General features: G+C 46.4%; 1 protein-coding gene across 1 annotated transcript; it reads right to left on the bottom strand.

The window, feature by feature from the left end:
* Positions 1 to 907: 907 nt before the first annotated feature.
* TUBB (tubulin beta class I) lies at positions 908 to 20,600 on the bottom strand. The gene is made up of 4 exons (XM_028719779.2): positions 20,368 to 20,600; positions 7,095 to 7,203; positions 5,550 to 5,660; positions 908 to 3,962 (listed from the first exon to the last, which is right to left on the bottom strand). Exons 1-4 carry the CDS (start codon positions 20,422 to 20,424, stop codon positions 2,905 to 2,907), a joined length of 1,335 nt encoding a protein of 444 aa, XP_028575612.1. The 5' UTR covers positions 20,425 to 20,600; the 3' UTR covers positions 908 to 2,904.
* Between the last annotated feature and the right edge of the window lie 6,328 nt (positions 20,601 to 26,928).

The raw sequence follows: 26,928 nt of genomic DNA, 5'->3' as shown, positions 1-26,928 counted from the left end.
CCAGCCCACAAGCAAAATTCATTCCAAGACAGCCACTCATCATCATACCCACTGCTCTGCAGCTGTCAATCACCCACTCTTGCAACTCATATTCCTTCCTCCTCCAGCACAAGGAATAAAGGTTATAAACTCTCATGCACACATACAATATAGTTCTCAGACTAGTTTTTGAACTTTGTACTATTTTCAACCTTTTCAGGTACTCCACTTCTAAAATGTACCGTATTTTTCGCTCTATAAGACACACCAGACCATAGTTTTTGGAGGAGGAAAACAAGAAAAAAAATATTCTGAATCCCAGAAGCCAGAACAGCAAGAGGGATCGAACAGCAGCGCGAAGCCTCTTCAGGGCAGGGGGAGCGTTCTTCCCACTGCCCTGAAGAGGCTTTGTGTTGCTATCCCAGAAGCCAGAACAGCCAGAAGGATCGCTGCACAGCAAAAGCAGCAATCCCTCTTGCTGTTCTGGCTCCTGGGATAGCTGCGCAGCCTGCATTCGCCCCATAAGACGCACACACATTTCCCCTTACTTTTTAGGAGGGAAAAGGTTTGTCTTATACAGCAAAAAATATGGTACTCTGCAAAATGCACCTGCAATGTTACGCTTCCTTTATATCGAGATATGGCAAACCTGTGGAGGCAACCCAGTGTTGCACTCTAAACTCCCATCAACCCCTGCAAGTATGGCCCATGGTTCGGGGGGAGGAATAGGAATTAACACATATGATCATCTACAGGTGCAGCTTCCACACTCCTGTTTTATGGGATAAATGAATGGGTTTTCTCTCAGCCTCATTTCATGATAAACTAGCAAAAACAGTTGTGCTTTTTAATGTTATGGAGACATTAATTTTACTGTGCAAAGATGAGGATCTGCAGAGGGACAGTGAGGACACTCAACACAAAAAAGGAAAACATAAGAAACCCTTTTATTTGTTTACAAGACAACTTTTCAATATGAAAAAGCAGGGATTTTTTTTTCCTTTAAAAAAGAGTAAAATGAGGCAGGGAAGAAATGAGTGAGAAGCGAAAGGGAAAAAGATGCTGAGGCAACAAGCAGGAGATTGAAAAAGCCAGGCTTCGTGGTGGCAGTGTGACCTTTCAGATGTATAACCCTGTTTAGGCAGATTCAGAACTAGATGTCCCTTTCCACTGGCTCAGCGATCCCTTGGAACAATATGGCTCCCTTAGCTACTTCCTACAGGTTGGATACTAGAATAGAAGACTGATCTACATCAACAGCAAAAAAGAGGCTTAAAAAATAAAAACAGACATTTGAGTAGTCTCATGGATAAAGAGCTCACTGAAAGAAAACCTAATTCAGTTCCTCTTTCCTAATGCAGTTCCTCTTTCCCCAACCACCCAAAATACTCAAACATGGTATTCCCCAGCCCCTTTTTGGACAAACCTTTCTCCCATCTGCAGGTCTTTGCTGCCCTTTTAAGTGCTAACCTCCATCACTCCTCACTGATCTTTAGCCTTACCTCCAACTTTTACAACTGTGAGCAAAAGCAAACTAAGCCATGGGTACTTCGGATTTGTAGCTACCTTCCAAAGTATTTTAAATGGTAGTTATTTCTTCGAACAGCAGCTTGCCTTTTTGAGTTGCGGCACGACTCCCTTTCAATCTACTGCTGCTTGCGTTTATTCCGGCTAAGAGTGCACCCAGCACTTTGGGCCCAGACAAATCAGCAATGTCTCAATCTCTGCCTCAACCTTTGGTAAGGGTCCAAGCCTCAAAATGTTATTCAGGACAAAAAGAGTGCTTTGCTCTTTTCTCCTATAGCTCCAGGGCTTTTGAGAAGCCAAGGCAAGGAGAAAAGTTCTAATGAAATAGTTTGAAGGTCAGGCTTTTGGACATCATATTTGGCAAAATCAGGGAGAGGGAAAGAACCCTCTTTGGCTTTCACACCAGTTATGGCTGACTTCACAAACAATAGGACACAAATATCCAGAGGCACAGACCCTGGAGGCAATGAGCATTAAATGAAGAGGCAGGTGCCTGGCATGCCAAGTGTTTTTATATTGCAGGCATACCATATAGGTAGAGACATCTGACCCAGTGGTTCCTGCAAAGAGAACTTGCATTTTGTTCTCCTGGTCAACAAATGCCTTCTACATTAATGTTGGGTGCTTTAAGGTGTTCCGGGGCAAGATGATCCAGTGGCAGATTTTTCAGAAACAAACATACAGACCAAGCAATCTTTAGAGAGTGACCTACTGGGGTAGGAATCCACCAGACTTCAAACCATTTAAAGACCCATTCTGCAGGCTACCCCAAAACTAAACCCCAACTTCCTATTAGCAAATGCACTTTGAAACCATTGGCCTGCGGCTCAGATTAGCAAAGTCAGGTTATTATTTTCTGCTTGGACAGAAAGAAAGAAAACTTGCCTTTCAGGAACATGTTTCCATTTTAAAGTCAGCTACCTTTCTACTTTTATCTGGAATGGGTCCCTGTGTCAGAACTGATCCAACATCCTCACACCCTTTTGCAATTATAAGGCTCTCGGCCTTGTGCTTCTTAACAGCTCACTTGATTAACTATGGTAGATCAGGGAAAGGGAAGCATCTGCTTACCCTGGAAACCAAACATCACTAGTGACCAAATATAATCATGGATAGACAGAACCTCTTCTGTCTTTTTCAGCCGCTCTCAAGGGACTCTCTGAGCAGCCGTTTCATTGTTAAATCAGCCACAGGCTGTTCCCACCACTGAGAAGAAATGCAGAGAGGGTTAAAATGCAGAGACTGGCCCATTAAGAGACACAGGAAGGGGTTGACAGGCTTGAGAGGAAGGAAAAAGAAACAGAACGTGGAGATGCAGGGTTTTTGTTTTCAATTTTTATTTTTGTGTGGATTTATTGACTTTTCTGTTTTGTTTTCCGAACTGCCAGCAGACTCGCCTCAAGCTTCCTCCTCGGCCTCTTCGCCGAAATCCTCCTCTTCCTCCGCCGTGGCGTCTTGGTACTGCTGGTACTCGGACACCAGGTCGTTCATGTTGCTCTCGGCCTCCGTGAACTCCATCTCATCCATGCCCTCGCCCGTGTACCAGTGGAGGAAGGCCTTGCGCCGGAACATGGCCGTGAACTGCTCGGAGATGCGCTTGAAGAGCTCCTGGATGGCCGTGCTGTTGCCGATGAAGGTGACGGCCATCTTGAGGCCTCGGGGAGGGATGTCACAGACCGCTGTTTTGACGTTGTTGGGGATCCACTCCACGAAGTAGCTGCTGTTCTTGTTCTGGACGTTCAGCATCTGCTCGTCCACCTCCTTCATGGACATGCGGCCCCGGAAGACGGCCGCGACAGTTAGGTAGCGGCCGTGGCGTGGGTCACAGGCCGCCATCATGTTCTTGGCGTCAAAGACCTGCTGCGTTAGCTCGGGCACCGTCAGGGCGCGGTACTGCTGGCTGCCGCGGCTGGTCAGGGGGGCAAAACCGGGCATGAAGAAGTGAAGGCGAGGGAAGGGCACCATGTTGACTGCCAGCTTGCGGAGGTCGGCGTTCAGCTGGCCGGGGAAGCGGAGGCAGGTGGTGACGCCGCTCATGGTGGCCGAGACCAGGTGGTTGAGGTCTCCGTAGGTGGGCGTGGTGAGCTTGAGCGTGCGGAAGCAGATGTCGTACAGAGCCTCGTTGTCAATGCAGTAGGTCTCGTCCGTGTTCTCCACCAGCTGGTGCACGGAGAGGGTGGCGTTATACGGCTCCACCACGGTGTCAGACACCTTGGGAGAGGGCACCACGCTGAAGGTGTTCATTATGCGGTCGGGGTACTCCTCGCGGATCTTGCTGATCAGGAGCGTGCCCATCCCGGAACCGGTGCCGCCGCCCAAGGAGTGGGTCAGCTGGAAACCCTGGAGGCAGTCGCAGCTCTCCGCTTCCTTCCGGACCACGTCCAGGACGGAATCCACCAGCTCGGCACCTTCTGTGTAGTGGCCTTTCGCCCAGTTGTTCCCAGCTCCGCTCTGGCCTGTAGGAGGCAGGAGAGGGGAGGGGGGAGAAACCATGAAGCCAAACTGGCTCATTCTCACACCCCACACCACCCATGGCTGCTCTTCTGTTAGCTTCCCAGCCCACTTCATTCACATTCAGTGTGTCTCCCTGAACTTAAAACTAGATACACTCGTACCTTGGTTTTCGAACAGCTTAGTTCTCGAACGCTTTATTTTTTCCCCAAATTTTTTTATTGGTATTCACATTATAAACAAACAAACAAACAAACAAACACACAAGACAAACAAACAAAAACCATAGCCTTATTGAAAATTACACTTATTAACTTTGTTAAGTGACTTCCTCGCTTCCCCTTGGTCGAATTTCATTGCATGTCCTTTTAACGGTTTTCCAAAACCCAATTCTTATGAAATCTAACATTAACATCCTTAAATCTTCACCTTATGGAATTAAACATATTAATTTGTCACTTCACATAAATAAAATCCTAAGCCAATTAAGTATCTGCAAGCTATTAGGTAATTTAACTTAACAAATTTAACTAGATAATCATTAAATTTATTCCACTCTTCCTGATACCACTCCTCCTTCTGGTTGCGGACTCTTCCGGTTAGGTCAGCTAGCCGCGCTTTGGTTTCCAAATGTTTTGGAAATCGAATGGACTTCCGGAACGGATTCTGTTCGACTTCCAAGGCACAACTGTAGATCCTTTAGACCCCCAGTAGTAAGGAACAACTCTCTTGCGCAACCAGTTTTAAGAAAACCATCCCAGTGCAGCTCATTTGCATCTTCTGCTTGGATAAGGCCAAGAAGTTCGCTACATGAATATGGCCCGAAACGGGAGAAAGACGGTAATTATGGACTGTTGGGACTTTGCAAAAGTTGGAATGACAAACCAATCCACCCAATGCTAGGAAGTGATTGGAGATGCAGCTCAAAGGGGCTATATCTACAAGGAATGATGTGCCACCCTGGGGGAGCCTTACTCCTCTACAGCAGATCTTGGTGCCCTCCAGATTTTGCTGGAATGCAAATCCCACCATCTCCGACTGCTGCCCGTGCTTATCGAGGCTGATGGGAGAGTAGGGAGTCCAACAACTTTTGGAGGATCGCAAGTTCCCCCAGCCCTGCCCTAGATGCGCTGATCAGACCACTGGGAAGTCTTTTAGAGGCAAGGCTTAATGTCATTTAAAATGCTGGTTTGGGCACCGTGCTTTTGGGCAGCTCACAGATGGCCAATTGCCTACAAAAATTGTGCACGCAGCAGCGCTTCCTTTGCCAGGCTGATTACAGGGGGCGAGAATATGTGGTGAGAAATGGCTCCTGGACATCACTCCCTGTTACTCTCAAAGCCTGGTGTCTCTAATGCACAACTGGGGGGGAAGTAACAGAAGCAGAAGAGGAATTGTGGTGTTTCCACTCTCCCTGAAACTGACCGCAAGTGCACACCCACACCTTCTCCATGGGAGCAACCTATTCTCTTCTCCTTTCCACGATAAAGAAGGTCAACCCAACTAGTTTACAGGAGGCATTTGTTTGCAGTCCTACCCCCCTTCCCTCCCAACTACAGATAGAAACAGCAAAGATTGGGATTGCATCTTACCAAACACGAAGTTGTCTGGTCTGAAGATCTGACCGAAAGGTCCAGACCTCACGGAGTCCATAGTTCCTGGTTCCAGGTCAACCAAGATGGCACGAGGGACGTATTTGCCACCTGGGAGAAAGAAGGGCAAAGGATACCTGAGAAAGAGGACTGCGGTTCCCCATCCATGGGCCCCTTCCATAACAGAAACCATGTTGCTAGCTTCCTATCCATTCAAGTTAAATGCAAGTTTTTTAATGACGTTCAGGTTTCTCAGTAGAATAGAACAGTAAGTCACCAAGGAGCTTTGAGAAGGAAAGTACATTAGAATACAAGATGTTTGCAAGAGACACTTTGGACAGTGAACAAATGTGCGCTGGGACTGATGACAAATCTTGAAGGCTCATTTGAGCTCAAGGATGCTTCATCTATTATTTTACTGCCTGCACGTGGGGATAGCCTCCCATATAGATCCCTGGTAGGCAAAGCATCAAGGGATGAAAAACAATCTGAAGCTTATCCCTACATAGCAAAAGGAAGGGAGTAGATGAAGAGTGCAGCATCAAATGCGAGAGAGGCAAGCAGCAAAATGTCACTGGAAAGCGTGGGGAGATTTTGAGTCATTTCCCCTGCTCATTCTGGTGGAAGCCTCCCTCGTGGTCCCTAAAATTCTGCTGCTTGCGTTGTTCTGGTCCAGCAACAGCTTTCCAAGTTCCATTTTGAAGGCTTGCCTTCCCCGCCCTCAGCAGTTAAGAGCTAGGAGCTTGCATTTAAATTGCAGTGGTACCTCTAGTTACGAACTTAATTCGTTCCAGAGGTCCGTTCTTAACCTGAAACTGTTCTTAACTAGAGGCGTGCTTTCGCTAATGGGGCCTCTTGCTGCCACTGCGCCACCAGCACACGTTTTCCGTTCTCATCCTGGGGCAAAATTCTCAACTCAGGGGAACTCTTCCAGGTTAGCGGAGTTTGTAACCTGAAGCGTTTGTAATCTGAGGCGTTTGTAACTCGAGGTACCACTGTATTATTTTTTAAAGCTAACACAATGAAAGATGAAATTCTCTAAAGACTGAAAAGGTGGCACGAAGCAATCTCTGGCAACATGACCCTGAAATGCACAGATCCAGTATACACGCCTTCTCACTTGGGAAACTTTCCATATTCCTTTTTCCTACTTATACATAGGACAAAAGGTATAATAATGAGAAGAAATGGTAAGGGAGCCAGAAAAAAGGCAGGTTATTCAGATACAGTGGTACCTCGGGTTACATACCCTTCAGGTTACACACTCCGCTAACCCAGAAATAGTGCTTCAGGTTAAGAACTTTGCTTCAGGATAAGTACAGAAATCGGGCTACGGCAGCGCAGCGGCAGCAGGAGGCCCCATTAGCTAAAGTGGTGCTTCAGGTAAATAACAGTTTCAGGTTAAGTATGGACCTCCGGAACGAATTAAATACTTAACCCGAGGTACCACTGTACCGAGTTATGCACGCTATTTGCATAAGTAACTTTGTGAATCAAAATGGTCCAGAGCACCTTGGGGGGGTAGGGAAAGAGGTGAATACTCACCTGTGGCTTCATTGTAGTAAACACTGATGCGGTCAAGTTGTAGGTCACTATCGCCATGGTAGGTTCCAGTGGGGTCGATCCCATGTTCATCACTAATCACCTCCCAAAACTGCAGGGAATAAGAAGAAAAGGAAGATTCAAGTTAATGGCCAGGGACACACCCCAGTCATGGAAGCAGCACGACGTGACCATAACACACCAGGAAATCAGTTCTGGCTAAGGCAACACATGCCTGAAGCCACATCAAGACTGGGTTAATGCAATGCGCTCTACCTGGGGCTGTCTTTAATGCACCTTCAGAAGCAGCAAGCATGCACCAGCTAGAATGTTTAGCAAGACCATCCTGCCATGTTGCCACCGGTTGCCATTTCGCTCCCTGAAACAATTCAAAGAGGTGACTTATCTAAATGGATTGGGCCCAGGATACCAGTGGGATCTCCTCCCATGCTACCCAGCCCACTCTCCAAGATCAGAAGGAGAGGGCCTTCCACTTTGATTGGAGTGGAGACACAGTTGAGGACAATGACAATCGCAAGAGGCAGGGCCTTTTTAGTGCCTGCACCAATATCATGGAAGACTGCCGTGCGCAGAGTGACTAGCCTTTTCTGGTTGCTTTTCACCTGTTTGTAAACAGGGAACACTGTGCAACTGATTGCTGTACGTGTGTGGCACCCACAGGAGTTTCTCCACGTTGCAAATGTGCCCACAGGCCCGAAACCGTTAGCAACCCCATTCTTCTAAAAACAACAACAAAACTTTAATGACAAAAGGTTGTAGTCCTAACTGACGCAGCACTCTTCATCTAGCAGCAGTGCTCTACTGCAGTGTTTCCCAACCTTGTGCCTCCAGCTGTTTTTGAACTACAACTCCCATCATCCCTGACTAGCAAGACCAGTGGCAAGGGATGATGGGAATTGTAGTCCAAAAACAGCTGGAGGCACAAGGTTGGGAAACACTGCTCTACTGCACGGCTGCTCAGTGGTGAGAAGTGGACTTTGCACATGCTCAAGAGCTATTCGTGACCAACTCAGGCTGCTTCAGGTCAAAGCTGAACACTGAAATCTAGTTCCGTGGCCCTGTGCCAGCTGAAATCAAGACCTGGAATACAGATTTGGGAAAAGCAGAAATACGAGTGGGAGAGCGAGAGAGAGAAAATACTAGACTCCTTCCACACTACCTTAAAAGGAACATCTCCGCTCCTCTCCCCCATCCAGTCATCTTAAAGGAGAGACTGTTCGTATCTCCCTCAAAGGCAGATGGGCTGACTCAGCAGCTGCAGCAGCCAACACAAGCACTGCCTTGTTCTCCTGGAAGGCGAGCCATGGATGGGGAATGGCTTTTAGCTGCAGCTCAGTAGTGCCCATTGACTTCCCCCTGATCTAGAAAAAGTAAACACCCTTCTCAAGAGAAACTAAGGGGGCACAAACTTCGTAATCAGAGCCTCTGTCTCACACACATACCCTGAAAGCAGCACCCCAATATATCCTTCTATTTTATTCAGTTACGGTTCACTCCTAAGTGAAGTTGTGTTCTCACTCCCAGAAGGCCTTGCTCCATTGCTAGGAATCAGAGGGACGCCATTTTGTTTTAAAGCAAACTTCCTTCAACAAGGGGGCCCCAGATGTCATTGGACTACAACTCCCATCAGCCCCACTCAGCTTAAGTCAGTGGTTAAGGGGTGATGGGAATTGTAGTCCAACACCATATAAGGACTCAGATCGAATAATGTTGCTCCAAACCACAATTACAAACTCTTGCCTTGTGAAATCCATCAGGCTGATAGTTTCACATTGAAGAGGGCAGTGCCTCTTCAAACTACCGGTCCAGCCTCTTAAAGTGCACTGTTGTCTCAAGAACAAGCGGTTTCCAACAGCTGAGGCTACTCCATCTTGCCCTGTTCTTGAGCCATTGCCCACCCTCAGTAAGAAGCAATTCTGATCAGGGGTCATATTTAACAAGGGATGGGGGGGGGCCTTTTCTGTAGTGGCCCTACATCTCCCCCAACACTACCAGCTGTGATCTGACAGGCCCCAATACTTCAGAAGAGCCTTTATGTCTGCTTTTTCTTGAGCTGTGGTCCAACTGATGGTTTTTCTTGTATTTTTGGCAAAATGTTTGTTGCTTATTTTCACTTTATTTATCAATTTTGTTGTCATACTGTATTGTAACTGCACACCAACTTCAGAGCCTCCACCCCACCCCAAAAACAGTATCGAAGTATTTTAAGTGGATAAACGTGATGCTGGACTAATCTACTTCATCCCCCCCCCCAAAAAAAATGTCCCAGCTAAGGGGGCTTTTCTCAGCATCCAGCCCTAGAACCACATTCGTGGCCTGCCATGCAGTGCAAGTTATGCTGGTGCTGGCCAGGGTGATTGTTAAAAATTATTATTAAATTACCTCACGTGACATCTTGCCTAGCAATTTTCAAATGGTTTACAGGCATTTCGAAAGCCACGACATACCCAACACACCCCTGCGGTTTCAAATTGCAGAGAAAGCTTGGTGTGGGTGGACAACTCGTCTTTTTAGGGAAGCTTGATCCAACCATTACTCGGTACTTTGGGACAAACCACGCACAAAACTTTTCCTCAAAGCACAGCTTGAAAACCCCTGCCATTAGTCTCGCTCCCCTCCACCCGACTTCCTGGTCTTGAAAGAGCTTTGATTGATTGCATTTGAAGAAAATAAACTTGAACACTTTGGATAGTTTCTCTCCCGCTCCTCAGAATTTGTAGCAAGCAATTGCAGTAAGAAAATTAAGAGAATTATATATCTAACAGACAATGCATTTGGGTCCTCTAACAGGAGGGTAAGAGAGACTCAGTAAAGAGTAGGAAAGAGTAAAGAGTAGGAGAGAAATGGATCAGCATTGTATTAATATCAGAAAAGGGGAGTGAGGTTACAGGAAACCAGGCAGAGGACCTTCTCGGTAGTGGAACACCCTCCCATCAGTCGTCAAGGAAATAAACAAGTACGGTGGCACCTCGGGTTACATACGCTTCAGGTTACAGACTCCGCTAACCCAGAAATATTACCTTGGATTAATAACTTTGCTTCAGGATGAGAACAGAAATCATGCAGCGGCAGCAGGAGGCCCCATCAGCTAAAGTGGCGCTTCAGGTTAAGAACAGTTTCAGGTTAAGAACAGACCTCCAGAACAAATTAAGTTCTTAACCCGAGGTACCACTGTATCTAACTTTTAGAAGACATCTGAAGGTAGCCCTGTTTAGGGAAGTTTTTAATGTTTGACCTTTTATTGTGCTTTTAAATTCCCCAGAGTGACTGGGGAAACCCAGCCAGATGGGCGGGGTATGTATGTATTTATTTTTGGAAATTTCCAAAATGGCAGAAAGCCTTGATTGGGATGGGGAAGGGCTTTACAGGAAAAGAACAATAGACAAGTTTTCCTTGGCCCCTGATTTTGTGTTGCCACAGACCATGGCAAGTATTTGCAACACGCTGCTCCAAAACACCATTGCTCCATACCTGCCCCCTCACCCATCCCCACAGCCAAGCCGGCAATCAGGAAATACTTTGCGGGCCTCTTGAGCCACCAGCCTAGCTCCCGATTTATATCTTAAGATCCTTGGCATGCAAACATTAAATATAACCCCGTCAAGAGTGCAAGCCACCTGCTGCTGTTGCGGTTCTAACAAGGTGCATGTGTCCGAGACACACACTTATGGGTGTTGCACCTGCCAACATGACTACACACCAGACACCTCCATCCCCATTAACCTACCGGGACAGACAACACCCCCCCTTTCAGATGCCTCTTCCGCCCCCTACCCCCCGCCCCAGGGTCTTCAGGCCAGCTGCTTCGAACATGAGCAAGGTCTCTCACACATGCCAATAAGCTTTCAACTGCATGGACTGGACAGATGGCAAAGGACTGAGGTTAAGCTGCTTGTATCCGGCCTTTGTGGATCAATTCCCCAGCGGGGGGGCGGGGGAATTAGAGCTCCTTCTGGAAGCTGGAAGTCCCAAACAGGAGAGAAGATTTAGTTGAGGGAGCCCAATTAGACGCAGGGAAGGAAAACAGACATGCCCAAAGGCCAGCGTGAATGAAATAAAAGACTGTTTCCACTGGTGGGGATGCAGGTTAAGACCAGGAGAGAGAAAAACAAAGGTATCTTGTGAATTAAGATAGGGAGCAAAGGCCAAACAATTGCGACAAGCCATGGGCAAGCAGCAACACAGGTTTCTGTCAGCTACTCAGACATTCAAGACTAGGCAGCCAAGATGCAAAGGTGGAGCCTCCACTGCTGTTCATGAAAACTACACAGTACTATTTGCCTGTATTTCAGCCCACTGTGTTTTTTTAAATGTAAAACGCCCACAGAACTAGGTTGTCTGGGTAGTACATAAATGCAACAGATATATATGCACTTGGGGTTACTTTATCCTGCAATAAGGTTTGGAACCTGACAGGGACAGGAGGAAATTTGGCAGTGATAAATTAATATCCTGCACCACCTGGTGCCTCCCCCCTAGTCCAGATAAGAGCAGAAGCTATAGGGCGATGCAGGAAGGATCTATCCTGAACAAGGTTTCCTCTAATCTGGGAACACAAGCCTGATTCTGGAGTTGGAGCCCTACAGAACCACTGAGATATTAGTCTGTGATCGTGACAGGTGATGGCATCGTGACCCATCTTGCCTGCACCCCTAAGATTGATAATAATAAAATTTTATTTATATCCTCACTTTATCCATACAACAGGAGGAGTTGCCCCCTTGCCTAAGCTTGCTATGTTGGAGAAGAGAGCAGTTCATTGAGGAGCCGGGAGACAAAAACTATGAAAATTATGTGCAAATTCCTGTCTGTGTGTGTGTGTCACACACACACACACACACACACACACACACACACAGCCCACATCCCTCAGGGAGGCCCTTCAGTTCTATAGAAATCAAATCCAGCAGGGAAAGGGTTACTATACAGCCCCATCTGTCCATGCCCTGTGATGAATGGGGAGGGAGGCCCCTTAAGCTGCCACAGGAATCCATCTCATGGTCTGGGGAAAACAGAACTCCATTTTCCATTTCTGAGGACACCCCCCCCCTCCCCATCACCTCCCTTTAGGCCACAGCTGTGGGTGGTTGGACAAAACATTCCACACATTTTTCAGCGCCAGGGTAATGGTTGACTGGAGGGACACGGACTGGCCAAACCACCCTTACACACACACAAACACACCCATGCCCCCCAAGGGACTCTCTTACCAAGACAGCTGCTCGGAAGGAAAGGATAACTGAGAAGGCGGACACAGCAGACCTTAACTCTGCCCTGGAAAAATTAACAACAGTGCTACCAAAGTTCAAGTGACTTATGAGGAACCGCTAAGGGAGCTGGGCATGTTTAGCCTGGAGAAGAGGAGGTTAAGGGGTGATATGACAGCCATGTTCAAATATATAAAAGGATGTCATATAGAGGAGGGAGAAAGGTTGTTTTCTGCTGCTCCAGAGAAGCGGATATGGAGCAATGGATCCAAACTACAAGAAAGAAGATTCCACCTAAACATTAGGAAGAACTTCCTGACAGTAAGAGCTGTTCGACAGTGGAATTTGCTGCCAAGGAGTGTGGTGGAGTCTCCTTCTTTGGAGGTCTTTAAGCAGAGGCTTGACAACCATATGTCAGGAGTGCTCTGATGGTGTTTCCTGCTTGGCAGGGGGTTGGACTTGATGGCCCTTGTGGTCTATTCCAACTCTATGATTCACCCTGTGCGAAATCTAGTCACCCAACGTTGATGAAGGGAGACATATTCTGGGTTCTTCCCACAGAGCATGAAGGACTTTTAAATTCTGGGGGACATTTACAAGATTCATGCCTGCTTCTACTCAAGGGAAGTAAGGCAGCCAGCAGCTCAGCACAATCCTTCTTTGGCCAACTAAGAGCCTGTTGGATCGGAGCGTACAACTACAGAGGGAGTGGTCAATAGCCACTGATAGCCTTTAACCTCCACAAATTTGCCTAATCCTCTTCTAAACCATCCAGTTGGTTTCATAGTTTAATGATGCGAAGCACCTGCTCTGTCCTGAATCCTTCATCATTCTGCTTCATTTCATGTCCACAGGTTCTACTACTTTCTCCCGTGTCTCTCTCCTTATGCACCTCAGCTGCAATCTGGTTTGCCTGTGAAGCAGATTATGAGAGAGGAACCTTCTGGAGGAGCCTCTCTTGCTGCTCACACTGGGAAGAAGGAGGTTAAGAGGGAATTGCCCAACTTGAGTGCATGGGAGAGAGCCCACGGGCCAAGTTAAATCCTCCCATGCTTGTTCAGTTAAAGGCATCCATCCTTCCCAGACATCCTCAATTATCCGAAAGGCTCCCATGAAGAACACACACTTTGTTTTCTGTTGCAACAGAAGGCAAGAACCATGGGTGGAAGCTACAATGAAAGATTTCAGGTAAACTCTAGGAGAAACTTCCTTAAGGTAACAGGTGCTGAGACAGTGGAGCAGATGGCCTTAGGAGAGATGGTGGGCTCTCCTTTGCTGGAGGAATAGGAACCAGGGATGCTGTTGGTGAAAGATCCTGCACCAAGTATGAGGTTGGGATAATCCCTTCTGACTCCTTGAAGTGTTGTGATTCTAGAGCAGGCGTCCTCAACCTTAGCCCCCGCCAGATGTTTTGAGACTACAATTCCCATCATCCCTGACCACTGATCCTGCTAGCTAGGCATCATGGGAGTTGTAGGCTGAAACCATCTGGAGGGCCAAGGTTGAGGAAGCCTGTTCTAGAGCAAGGAATTGGCATGGCCATTTCCCAATGCCATATCAGGGTCTCACAATTACTTTAAGGAGACTTACTTACCACTTAAGTCATCCTGTCATTCACAATCAAAGTGGCTAAAGTAACTTTTGCTACATTTCCCAAGCTTATAAAAGGATTCCCCTCTTACTCATGTGGAACAAGGGACTGTAGCTATTCCAGATTAATGCAAAGTAGAACCATGGCAACTGCAGATGTGTAAAGGCAATTTTTTCAGCCTCTCTCTAGCTCCCTCCTCAAAAAGGGGGGGGGGGGAAGATTAGAGTACTAATCTACCTAGCTTTGAGGACAATTAAGGGATGCTGATATAATTTATGTAAAGTGCTATGTGGTCATGCAGCACTATCTCATAAACGTGGTTGTTCTAATCTTTTAACAGCAGCATTATATGCCCATGTTTTGAGATCACTCCCATATAGGTTAATATTTAACATTAACTACATTTTTGTTCTAGAAGGTAGATTAAGACCTACGGTTATGTAAGCACCTGCTATGTGTATCAGCTACTGCTATTGGGCGATTAAAGTTATCATAGAGTCCTCATGTGATCAAGTGACAAAGCCACTGTGTAATGCTCGCAGGCATCTCACAGGGATCTATGTCAAAAAGGATATTTTAAATATTTCAGGCTCCACCATTATGAACAAGAGCAAACTGCGGGGTTCGTTTAGGAGCAAGGCAGGCTATATTCTTGTACTGCATACGAATCATTATCAGGAACCTATTTCCCAGAGCACCTCAGATGATGCACTGTGAAAATATCCACGACTCTGTGTCATTCCTTCCCCAAAAAAAGGCATTAGCCCTACTCTGGGCATGCTCAGAGCTTTAGCAGATTTATATATCCTAAAAGGGACCTGCATTCCTCATTCCTTTTTGCTTTAATAGCTGAAACGGAACAAAAATTGTAGAAGGGAGTTTATGGTGTGTTAGGGAATGCTTGCACTACCAAAGCCATTATTGGGTTTTATATGGCTTACACCGCCATGGCTTGCTTCGAAGAATCACGGGGCACGACTTTAGTTGGTTCAATCCCATGGAATATCCAATGAGGGCTAGGAAAAGATCCCCTCTCTTAAATCCTGGAGAGCTTCTGCCTAGATGAGGCAATGCCCCCATTCAGTAGAAGGCAGCTTCCTTTGTTCCCATGGGAATTGTGTTCTATGGTCCTCAGAATCCAATTAGCATCTTCCCCAACCAGCCTTTCATCTTCTCAAGTGTTTTGAGTCCCTAGTATGGGCGCAGCCTTAAGTCACAGATGGCTGGGGCTGATGTGACCTGCAGTCCAACAGCACAACTGGAGGACACAAAAGCAAATAAAAGCTGCCCTGAGGTCAAGGTGGAACAGTGCAGACATGATAGCCTGCGGCCTAGTCGCGTCCCCCCCAAACACCATTCAGGGACAGGTATATCCTGTAGGGAAAGAGGAGTGAAGAACAGATAAGTTAACCACAAATCAACAGAACATCTATACTTGCCCAATTCCAAACTTTGTCTTATCGTTGAGTGGAGTGGGTGGGTCAGGGAAGAGAGGGACAGTACATAGAAAATGAATTTTGTTGTGACCAAAAATGTTCTCAAAGAAAGGGAGGGGAACCCCAGACCTGGCAGCGGGAAGGGGGGAGGCTAAAATGCATGCTAATCTTTTCTTTTCTTAACTCATTCCATCATGAAGACCAAAGTCAGAAAAGTAATGCCATTTCTACCACTGCTGCAGGAAGTTGTACTTCAATTCGAAAACACCCGCTATTTTCTTTAGAGAATTCCCTCCCCAAGATACTGGAGACTCACAATCGCTTCACACATTTTGATTTTTAGACGTACATCTAAAACGTAGCATGCAAGAGAAATCTAACTGGTATACAATAATCTCTCAGCTGAATTCAGAGCCAGAGTTGAGTGGCCAACATTGGTTAAGTTAGAAAACGAGGCAACAAAACAAACTCTGTGACCCTACAGCTCCCTTCTTCAAATGCCCTATTGAAGTTACCAAGGCAGCATTTACACTTTACCTTTAAAGCGAATTCTTCCCCTCAAAGAATTCTGGGCACTGTAGTTTTTTTTCAGGGTTGATTGGAATTGTCACTCTGTGTGGAGTTAACTACAGATCCCAGAATTCTTTGAGGGGCGGAGTGTTTTAAAGGTACTTAAAAGGTAGTGCAAGTGACACCAAATTGAAACAAACACCCTTGTAGAACATTTTTTAAAAACCCACAAAAAGCCAACTTGAAACTAAGCTACTTTTAGTTTTACAATAATCTCTCCAATTTCTCCGTATGGCCAAGTTTGCTTGTTTAAATGGAGAATGTTAAAAAAGAGATCTGTTCAAAAGATCTGACAGCTTATGTCGCCTTACAATTTGTCCCACTTAAGGACTGTGGCCTCGTTTTTTGTCTTAATGTCTATGCCAAGGCATAGCCAAAGCAACTCTGGACACCTGTGTTTGCCATTTGCTGGCCAAACACACCCAAGGCACTGCAGAGCCATGAATTTTTAAATACACCAGGGGCGGGGGCAGACTCACTTGGTCTGGACTCACCCCGCGGCAGATCCAAGCTGGCAAGAAACTGCATTTTTTTTTAAAAGCCAAGCTAAGCACCTACTAGAATTGGCAGCTCTAAGAGGTTCCAGAATATGTAGCTCTGGTAGGAAGTTTCTGCTCAAAGGAAATGGGAGGGGGGCACGTTCCAAAAATCGATGCTCCTCTTCTTGTAGAAAGATATGGCAACAATGCACCCGGCTGTGGGAGACAGAATACGCTCTCTCCTTTTTTTTTTTTTAATTCATCAGGTGCCAGCAGAGATGCGCAAACACGCCCTCCTGCCTACGAAAGAATGTGCCGCAATGTAGGTCATACAGAGGTGAGCTGGGTGGGGCAGCTGGGAAATTGCAGGCAGTGGGGTTGCCTAGCTTAGGTGCATCTTCAAGCATCATCATAAAAGAGGTAGCATTTTACACATCAGCTCAGTATTCAGGTAGTGGGACCACAATCCCCTAGTATGAAAGATTTCCATAGTATTTTCTAAGCCCAGTGCAACAGGAAGAAGGCTGGTTAATCAGATTCTCTTTCTCCCCCCCCCCCCAAACAAAGATCTACAGGGCAGTACACCAAACTGGATGACTCTTGCCTGCAATTGCAACCTTATGCCCTCAACCTCAATCTGTGTGTGTTTAAAATATACCATTCTTTTTAACCAGACAAGTCAGTTTGTAGCCTTCCCAAGCTACAACTTTACTGACATTCCACCACATTCTAATAAGAGCAAGCGTGGTTTACAGGTCAGGTTTAAACCTTAATGCCATCCTTTAATACATCGGGGTTTGGTGGCTCTTCCTCAACCCCATATTAATGAGTAACTGTCACTCATTTTGCAGTGGTGGCAAACCCTGCTTTCTGCCCATCACAATGTGTATAGACGTCTCTGTGATCTCCCATAAGGGTCCCTGTTTAAAGCCATGCACACACATCCAGTCTCACACAAAATGGAGCATCTGACCAGTGTAAAATCCACCCACACTGATCTGGCCCCTTCCAATTCTATGGTTTTATGGAAGATAATCAAGCAGGCAAAGACTGCACCCCTCATTTAAGGTGATAAAATGTGGGAGGAAATCGTTCCTTGGTGCAATGTAGATTGACATAGTAATATCCAAGCCTTGGACTGCAGTAGATATATATATATATATATATATATATATATTTGCCCAAGTGGAGAAGTATCATGTGAAAACCCAAAGCTTGCATAGTTCTTTTACAACTGCCAAATTCTTGACAAGATGTCCTTTATTTCTTTATACTAGGGAAGCATATCAGCTACCGGATTTTTTTTTAAAAAAAGCTTATTCCTTCATTTAAAGATGTACCTCACAATAGCTCTGCACCATTTTGATTGTGATTTACACCAGACTGAAAGCGAGCATTGGAAAATATTTACCATTTCCTGTTAAAAAGCATGATGAATGTAGGGTCCTGCTTTACACAGAAGTGAAAATCCAAAATTCCCCTTTATTTTACTTCATTTGCATTGTGGGGAGGGGCAAGCAGCTGACCACAGGACGCCCTTCCATTGTTCCCAGCTCTGCTGTAAGGGACACACCTTAAGAGCTGTCACTCCTTGCAGGTCTTGCCTGGCATACAAATAAGACCGCTATCCTCCAATCTGCGGACACAGTACTATACAGTGCTCTCTTTTTTGTTAGTATGGCTTGAAGCCCAGCTGAAGTTGACCAGGCTCCTTTATTTTTTTTGCTTGGAAGATGTTCTTACTATTCAAGCCAGCAAATGGAGAAAGATTTATCTTGATGCTCCCGACAGATGGGAGAAACCACAAGATTGCTACGTTTTTTAGGTCACACACACAGGCTCAATCTTGGTTTCTCCAGCAAGTAGTGCTAGAGAGAGTGCTACAACCCCTCCTCCCTCCCTTTGCTAAAGAGAGAGAGAGACCCACCCAAACCAGACAGCAGCCATTACAGGCACAAAGGACGGAGGAAAGTGGTGTCGTGGCTACGAGACAAAGTCATCATTCCAAAGCAATTTGCAATAATAAGAGGGGAGAGAAGCAGCCCGGGAGCCTCGACTCGGGAGGGAAAGAGGCTGGGGAAGGAAGGATCAAAGAGCACCCAGAAATTTAAAGTGTGGGGGGAAGAGCAGAGCAAATGCGCCAGCCCCTCCAGCCATGTGCTCCAGCCTCGCAGACAAAGAAGGTGGAAGATGGTGGGCGTGCCATTCGGCGCCAGAAATGGCATTTGCTCAGCAGAAAACGGGAAAGGGCGCGCGGGGGGAGGGGAAAGGCGAAAAAAACCCTAGTTTCTTTTTTTTTAAGTCACGAGGCGTTTTATTTCAATGAAAGAAGATACCAAGAATCAAAATCGTTCTCAGCAACATTCGACGGGCCATTGTTGCAACAAAATCACAACAGAGACCTCGCGGTTCCTTCCTCCCGTTTTTTCTTTTTTTGCAAACAAAAGGATACTCTCTCTGACTGCGCCGGGTGGGGGAGGGGAAAGATCAGCTCCCACGTTTCCTCGAACACGAGGGTGGGAGAGGCAGAAACGTAGTGGGGCATTACAGCACAAACTCTGCAAACCTCCCCCCCTTTTGAATCTGGGGTGGGAAAAGCACCATCCCAAATGACAACGAAGCTGTTGCAATTGACCGGGGGGATCCCGGCTTTGCGGCCACCAACCTACTTTGCTACTAAATAGCAGCTTTTTCAAAATACACCCATGATCGAGTTCCGGCCCCTCTGCTTTTATATCACGAACAGTGTCGGGTTTTTGTTCTTTTTGAGCCATTTTCTTGGGAGAGCAGCAGAGGGGCTTTTTGTTAAGCAAACAAAAACAAATCCCGAAATATATATGTTTAAAAACAGAATCCGCCCAAAGCCAGAAGGAAGCCGGGGTGTGGCGAACAACCGCGTGGGTCGCGCTAATCTGGTCCATTCCGTTGCAAGGAAGAGAAACCGTATCCTGCGCCTTGCACTTTAAGGAGCGGGTAGAGCCGAGCCTCGATCAATTCCGCGGGGGGGTCTTTTGGGGGGGGAGTCAAGCCCTTTTGCTGGAGATACCCCCCTCCCCGCTTTCTCCAGCTGTGTCATGCGCGTTTTTGTCTCCCCACGCCTACCGATCATTCCAGACCGTTGCCCCCCTACTCTGCCGCTTTTTTTTTACCTCCGAAAAAAAAAAAAATCTTCCCACCCCACCCGCGATCCCTTTAGGTTAAATGATCAATGCATGCACATTTGTGCATTTTATTCGGGCCAACTGCCACCCCAGCTTGAGAACAGGAAAACACGGTGGCGATGGAGCAGCCCGGGCTTTTGCTCCCCGCCTCTTTCCCCTCCCAAAAAATTCAAATCGCACCTTCGTACCGCAGCCGATTTGGCGCTTAAATCTACACGCAACGTTAGACCGATAGATCAACTGGCGCGCTCGCTCGCCCAACCCCACCACGCCGAGCGAGCGGGAACGGAGGAGATAATACAGCTTTTCTGGTTGACTCATCCGCCGAAGAGTCTAATCCCGTTAATTTTAAATCGCGGCATTTATTACGGGAGGACGGCACTCCCCCTCTTCCTTATTTTAGAGGAAGGTCTTTATTTATTTATTTTTAAACCCACACACCAGTAAACACTGCTAGCTTTATAAAGCAAGCCCCAAGGCGGACACAGATACCCTCCCACCCAAATCCTTTTCACCCGGACAATGGCTTCGCCTACACAGGCGGCCAATGCACTTTCTAGAGAACCGAAAGAACGCCGCACGGCGTTAGAAAAATCGGATTATATTTAGCAATGACCACACGCTGACAACAAAAAACAAAAAGGTCAGAGACTCCTGCTACTGCCCTTATTTTAAAATTAAGTGCAAAGCGAAAGATTATGCCACCGTGGCAAGTACCATAACCCGTTTTTTACCGAATTGTGCCGCTGCACCCCTCCCCCAAATAGTATCTGTTGCATTCACGCGAGAAACATATTTATGGCATTCTCACCTTAGCACCGATCTGGTTACCACATTGCCCAGCTTGAATGTGAACGATTTCCCTCATTTTGCTTGGATTTTATTTTTTAACCACTTCCCCACACTTTTAGCTTGCACGCTTAAAACGCCGCTGTTTGCTCTTTTTTTAAAAAACACAGAACGTTAGGGAGCTCAAAGTTCTCTTCTCCGAACGCGGCGGCGGAAGCTGAACGTTCCAAAGAGGTTGGCGAGGGAGGCTGGCGAAAGCCAGACAAAGCTTTTATAAAGTAGCGGGCGGCCCGCGCTCCGATTGGCCGAAACGGCCCAGGGGCGCCGAGCTGATTGGATGGCGGCGACAAGAGACACGTGGTGGAACGAGGGGGAAGGCCGAGCTGGGTGTGGCGGCTGATAGAGGCGCGGGGGGATGTTGGGAGTTGCGATTTTCCTTTTGTTGTGACAAAATGGGGAGTAAGGGGTCCGCTGTCGAGGGGGCTTGGAATGATGGCGGGTGGTGCACATATAGGATGTCTATTGATGCGCACAGCCCAGAATTCCGGAGCATGTCTGTGATGTAGTACCGCAGGCACTGATTATATAGATGGTGTGCAAAATTGGCCACCCAATTTCATGCAGCCTCCCCCAGGAATGAAGGGCAAGCATTCATATGCAGTATACTTAAAAGCATGCAGAAAACCTGTGGCCCTGCAGATGTTGTTGCGCTGCGACAGCCGCAGCCGGCAGGACCAATGGTTAGCGCTGTCCGGAGGACCACTCAGCTCCCCATTCCTCGGTCGCACTCTGACACCACTGTGAGTGATAAATTGCTCACTGTCAGAGGCTTGAGAATCAAGTTTTCTCTATTCCTGGGTAGCTTCGTCCTGGTCTATTTATTTGCAAAATTAAAAAATAATAATGTGGTACGTGTGTGTGTGTGTGTGTATTCACCATGAAAAGTGAACAGGATAAATCCACTTATATGTATAAAACAAGAATACATTCATGCAACGAGTTTGAAAAATATCACAAGTCGGTAGATCAGCTTAATATAATTGGATCACCCTGCAGAGAAAGCAAAGCCTGGGAGAACAAAGGAGTTTTAAGCAGGCAACTAAATGCCAGTACGTACTGGTGGTTCATTGGGAGCACGTTCTGAAGGGCATGTAGAGGTGTACCAAACTATGACCGAAATGTTGAGAATTGGCATTTTTATAAAGCAGTAACGTTTATTGGCAGGTTTTGGTATTTATTATTAGCAGATCGTTCAGTCTTTGTGCCATATGTTAAATATTTTGATGGACAGATTGCAAATTTGGTGCTATGTTTCATTAAAAGGTTACCAGTGTGCTTTGATTGAATTAATAAGATAATGTTGCTATATCTTATGCATTTTTTCCCTTTGTGAGGCGTGGCTTGCTGTGCGAAAGTAGCATACCAATAATGTTTCAATTTTATGTTTGACTCGCTGAATTGTTTTAACAGGGTTGTTTTATTCTACATTTTAATTATGGGTGTTTCTATTTCAGTGTTGTGTCATTGCTTACGATACCTGTAAACCACTAAGACGCCTATTTTGACAACATTAATTAAGAGGAATAATACAATAATAATTATGAGGACCCCTTAATAAAATCTTCAAGCCCTGCCCCTGACTCCTCCCTGCCACCCCCCAGGGACCCTATAAAACCTTTAGGGGGCTAGCCTCCCTCTACTAGGGTTGCCATATTTCAGAAAGAAAAACCAGGACACCCCGAAAGTTGTTGAGCTTTTTTAAGGAAGAACCCATAATTTGAGCACTGGCTGATGTCTATATGGGATTGGTTTTGGTAGGACTTACTTTCCATGTAAGAGTGCTGAGGACTGCTCCATCACTTGTCCAACCTTCCTGGCTTTTGAAGCACATTAGTAGGCTTCAGCGGGACACGGGTGGCGCTGTGCCTTAAACCACAAAGCCTAGGACTTGCCGATCAGAAGGTTGGTGGATCAGAAGGTTGGCGGTTCGAATCCCCACGACGGGGTGAGCTCCCGTTGCTCAGTCCCTGCTCCTGCCAACCTAGCAGTTCGAAAGCATGTCAAAGTGCAAGTAGATCAATAGGTACCGCTCCGGCGAGAAGGTAAACGATGTTCCTGTGCGCTGCTCTGGTTTGCCAGAAGTGGCTTAGTCATTCTGGCCACATGACCCGGAAGCTGTACGCCAGCTCCCTAGGACGAGGGAGCAAGACGAGCGCTGCAACCCCAGAGTCGGCCATGACTGGACCTAATGGTCAGGGGCCCCTTTGCCTTTTAGTAGTCTTCAGCACTTCCATGAACTCTGCTCTCTGGGAAGCCATGATGAGCAGCCGTTCATCCTCCCAACTTAGATGCTGCAAATGTGGGTGCTGGAGACTTGTCTGGGGTGCCTTGGCCACACAGGCCCCAACTAGAAAACCCACCTGTCTCACCGGCCTTGAGGCGGCACTCAGGTCAACAGATCACAGTCTTGGCCGCACCATGATGGGATGCAATTCCATTCAAATGATAGTTATGATTCCTGAATTTGCATTTACACATGTAAAAAAGCATCTGCAAATATGTGACTGGGTGCCCAGACCAGCATTTATGAACACAAGAGAAAAGTGTCCCTGCTAAGCTCACCTCTATCTTCTGCCGCTACAGCCACATCAGCTTCCTTGTTCGGCCTTTAGTTGGTTTGCATAAACGTCAAGGCTCTTGAGCTCATTTTCGAAAGCACTTCCCTCAGTGCTAGCCTGAAATGGGCTCGAAAGACCAGCGCCATCTGCCCTGTGCTAGAGGCAGGGTTGGCCCATTCATGAGACAAGGTGAGGCGACTGCCTCAGGCGGCAAAATTCACAGGGGCAGCAGATCCCAAAGCCAATCTTTATTCAGGGCCGGCCCACCCATGAGACAAGGTGAGGCGACTGCTTCAGGTGGCAGGATCCACTGAGGCAGCACTGGTTCCTGATGCCAATCTCTCCCTGTCTTTCTTCTGTTGTAGATCATCCTTCACCCTTTCCTCCCTGGCAGGGAGGGGAGCACCATTTTGGGGTCTGCCTCAGGTGCCAAATGTCTCAGGCCCACCCTGGCTAGAGTCTCACTGCATCATTCAGAAACCAAGTCTTACTTTTATCTTGCTCTGGCTGGCAAAGAAGGGGCACGGGAGCTGTGCTTCCACATCCTTTTTTTAAAAAATAAATTTTTATTGCTTTTCCAACATAGATTAGAGACAATACAATACACGATACATAGACAAACAAACATATAAACACGTATAATTTCAAAACCTCATTTTCATAAATCTTACTTCCCCGACTTCCCCATGCCTCCCCTTTCTGCATCTCTATTTTAAAATTTCTTCAGCAACTCCTCACTTCAATTAACAAATTACTCATTTTATTTTTTCCCTTCTTCTCTTACCTAATCATTTACAGCTGTAATTTGTTTTTCATTACCCTTGACATTTTAGCATTCATTAATTTTATAACAGTTCTTGAGATATACTTTAAATTTATTCCAATCTTCTTCTACCGTCTCTTTTCCTTGGTCACAAATTCTGCCAGTCATCTCCGCCAGTCCCATGTAGTCAATCACCTTTGTCTGCCATTCTTCCAGTGTGGGTAGTTCTTGTGTCTTCCAATACTTTGCTAAGAGAACCCTTGCTGCTGTGGTAGCATACATAAAAAATGTCCTATCTTTCCTTGACACCAATTGGCCGACCATGCCCAGAAGAAAAGCCTCTGGTTTCTTATGAAAGGTACATTTAAGGACCTTCTTAATTTCATTATATTTCATTTCCCAGAAGGCCTTAATCCTCGGGCATGTCCACCAAAGGTGATAGAAAGTGCCTTCAGTCTCATTACATTTCCAACATTTATTATTGGGCATATGATAGATTTTTGCAAGCTTGACTGGGGTCATGTACCACCTATAAATCATTTTCATAATATTCTCTCTTAAGGCATTACATGCCGTAAACTTTATACCGGTGGTCCATAACTGTTCCCAGTCAGCAAACATAATGTCATGAGCAATGTCTTGTGCCCACTTAATCATAGCTGATTTGACTGTTTCATCTTGTGTATTCCACTTCAACAGCAAGTTATACATTCTTGACAAATTCTTAGTATTGGGTTCTAACAATTCCGTTTCTAATTTTGATCTCTCCACCTGGAAGCCAATTTTCCTGTCTTGTTTAAACACCTCCATTATTTGATGATAATGGAACCAATCCCGTACTTTAAACTTCAATTTCTCATAACTCTGTAATTTCACTTTTTCACCATCTTGTTCTAAAATTTCCCAATATTTTGGCCATTTAGATTCCATGTTGAGTTTTTTCACCTCCTTAGCTTCCATTAGTGACAACGTGCTTCCACATCCTGTCTGGCTTCTGTACTGAGTGCGGGGAAAGTTAGTGGAGCAGGACCACACAGGAGAGGCATGGCCTGCAGGGAAGGTGAGAGTCTGGTGGGCCAGCTTCAGAGGGCTTGTTGTTTAGTCGTTTAGTCATGTCTGACTCTTCATGACCCCATGGACCAGAGCACGCCAGGAACTCCTGTCTTCCGCTGCCTCCTGCAGCTTGGTCAAACTAATGTTCGTAGCTTCGAGAACACTGTCCAACCATCTCGTCCTCTGTCGTCCCCTTCTCCTTGTGCCCTCCATCTTTCCCAACATCAGGGTCTTTTCCAGGGAGTCTTCTCTTCTCATGAGGTGGCCAAAATATTGGAGCCTCAGCTTCAGGATCTGTCCTTCCAGTGAGCACTCGGGGCTGATTTCCTTCAGAATGGATAGGTTTGATCTTCTTGCCATCCATGGGACTCTCAAGAGTTTCCTCCAGCACCATAATTCAAAAGCATCAATTCTTTGACGATCAGCCTTCTTTATGGTCCAGCTCTCACTTCCATACATCACTACTGGGAAAACCATAGCTTGAACTATACGGACCTTTGTTGGCAAGGTGATGTCTCTGCTTTGAGAGGGCTAGTGGGCCAGATATGGCTTGCAGGCTGCAATTTCTCATACCCCCTTCTTGTGGTGTTGCATGGTGTTGCTGTGTGGCAGGCTAACTCCAGACTGAAGTTTCTTCCCAAATTATTTTCTTCCTTGTTTCTCCTTATGACCTTATCCATCCCTTCCTCTCTGCTCTAGTTTCCCTTTGTTTCCTTCTCCATGGGACTTTTCATCAGGCTGTGCCTTCATCCACCCATGCTGTTTCTCCTCCTTCCCATGTATGGCCTTTGCAGAAGCTTTCCTTGAGACACACGACTAGCTCCATCTTCCCTGCCCCTCCGCTGCTATTCTCATTATTCACATGGGAATAGCTGGCTTCCTCCACACCCCAAATGTTGAATTGGTTCACTGAAGGTGGAACAGATGAAGCCATGGGCATAGCCAAGGGGGCCAGGGAGGGTCAGTTGCCCCCCCAATCAATGAAAATCAATTAAAAAATACATAGCAAACTGAGGTTCTGTCCCCCCTAACAAAGGCCTGGCTGCGCTCATGGATGAAGCTGGTTTATGGTACGTCAGGTGTCTGGATCATCTAGCCCAGTAATGGGGAACCTCAGGGCCAGAGGCCAAATGTGGTCCTCCAAGAATCTCTACCTGGCTTTGTGCTCTATCACTTCACGGCCACACCCAGCTCCACGTCATCTGCTTCCTGAGATGGCCACCTCACTTTGCCTAATAGCAAACTGCATTAACATCCCTGGCACTTGCGTCTGAATAATTTAGGCACAAGGCTATGTCCATCCTGTTTGGGCTTTTAACAGCCATTAGGATTCATCAGCCAGGACTGCATTCTCTATCGCTGCTTCCGGTATTTGCTATTTACTCAGCTTGCTTTTAATACTGTCTGAATCGTAACTGGATTTCTTTTGCATGCCACCTTTAGGACACTTTTATACTGCCATTAAGAAAGCAGCGCTCAATAAATTAGGGTTCCCATATTTCAAACAACGAAGATCCATTTTTGAGCTATTTCTATGGGAAATCGACAAAAATGGCGCTGCCAACATGAGCTCCCATACGTCTGGATATTTCTGAACATTTCACACACACACAGTTTCCGTCCGAACACTGCTGCCAACCGCAGTACAGTGGTACCTCGGGTTAAGAACTTAATTCGTTTTGGAGGTCTGTTCTTAACCTGAAACTGTTCTTAACCTAAGGTACCACTTTAGCTAATGGGGCCTCCCACTGCCGCTGCATGATTTCTGTTCCCATCCTGAAGCAAAGTTCTTAACCCGAGGTACTATTTCTGGGTTAGCGGAGTCTGTAACCTGAAGCGTCTGTAACCTGAAGCATCTGTAACCCGAGGTACCACTGTATTCCAGATATGTCTGGGGAGTTCTGGACGTATGGCAAGCCTAAAAAAATAAGCACCCTTAAGGCAGGAGGGAAGGCAATCTTTAAATGTCCTCAGGTCACTGGGAAGGGGAGGAGTTATGGAGCTCTGTTTGCCAGGCCTAGCCTTGGCATCTTGGCCCACACTCTGAAAAAAGATCAGGAAGCAGATAATAGGAGAGAAATTTGCCTGGCAAGGGACAAATGGTCCAATTCCAAGGAAGATGGCTTTGCATCCTGGGTGGGGGAACTGT

The sequence above is a fragment of the Podarcis muralis genome, chromosome 2 (genome assembly GCF_964188315.1).
Source record: "Podarcis muralis chromosome 2, rPodMur119.hap1.1, whole genome shotgun sequence".
Classification (NCBI taxonomy): domain Eukaryota; kingdom Metazoa; phylum Chordata; class Lepidosauria; order Squamata; family Lacertidae; genus Podarcis; species Podarcis muralis.
Note: the sequence above shows the minus strand (reverse complement) of the source record. Positions and strands in the feature narration are given on the sequence as shown.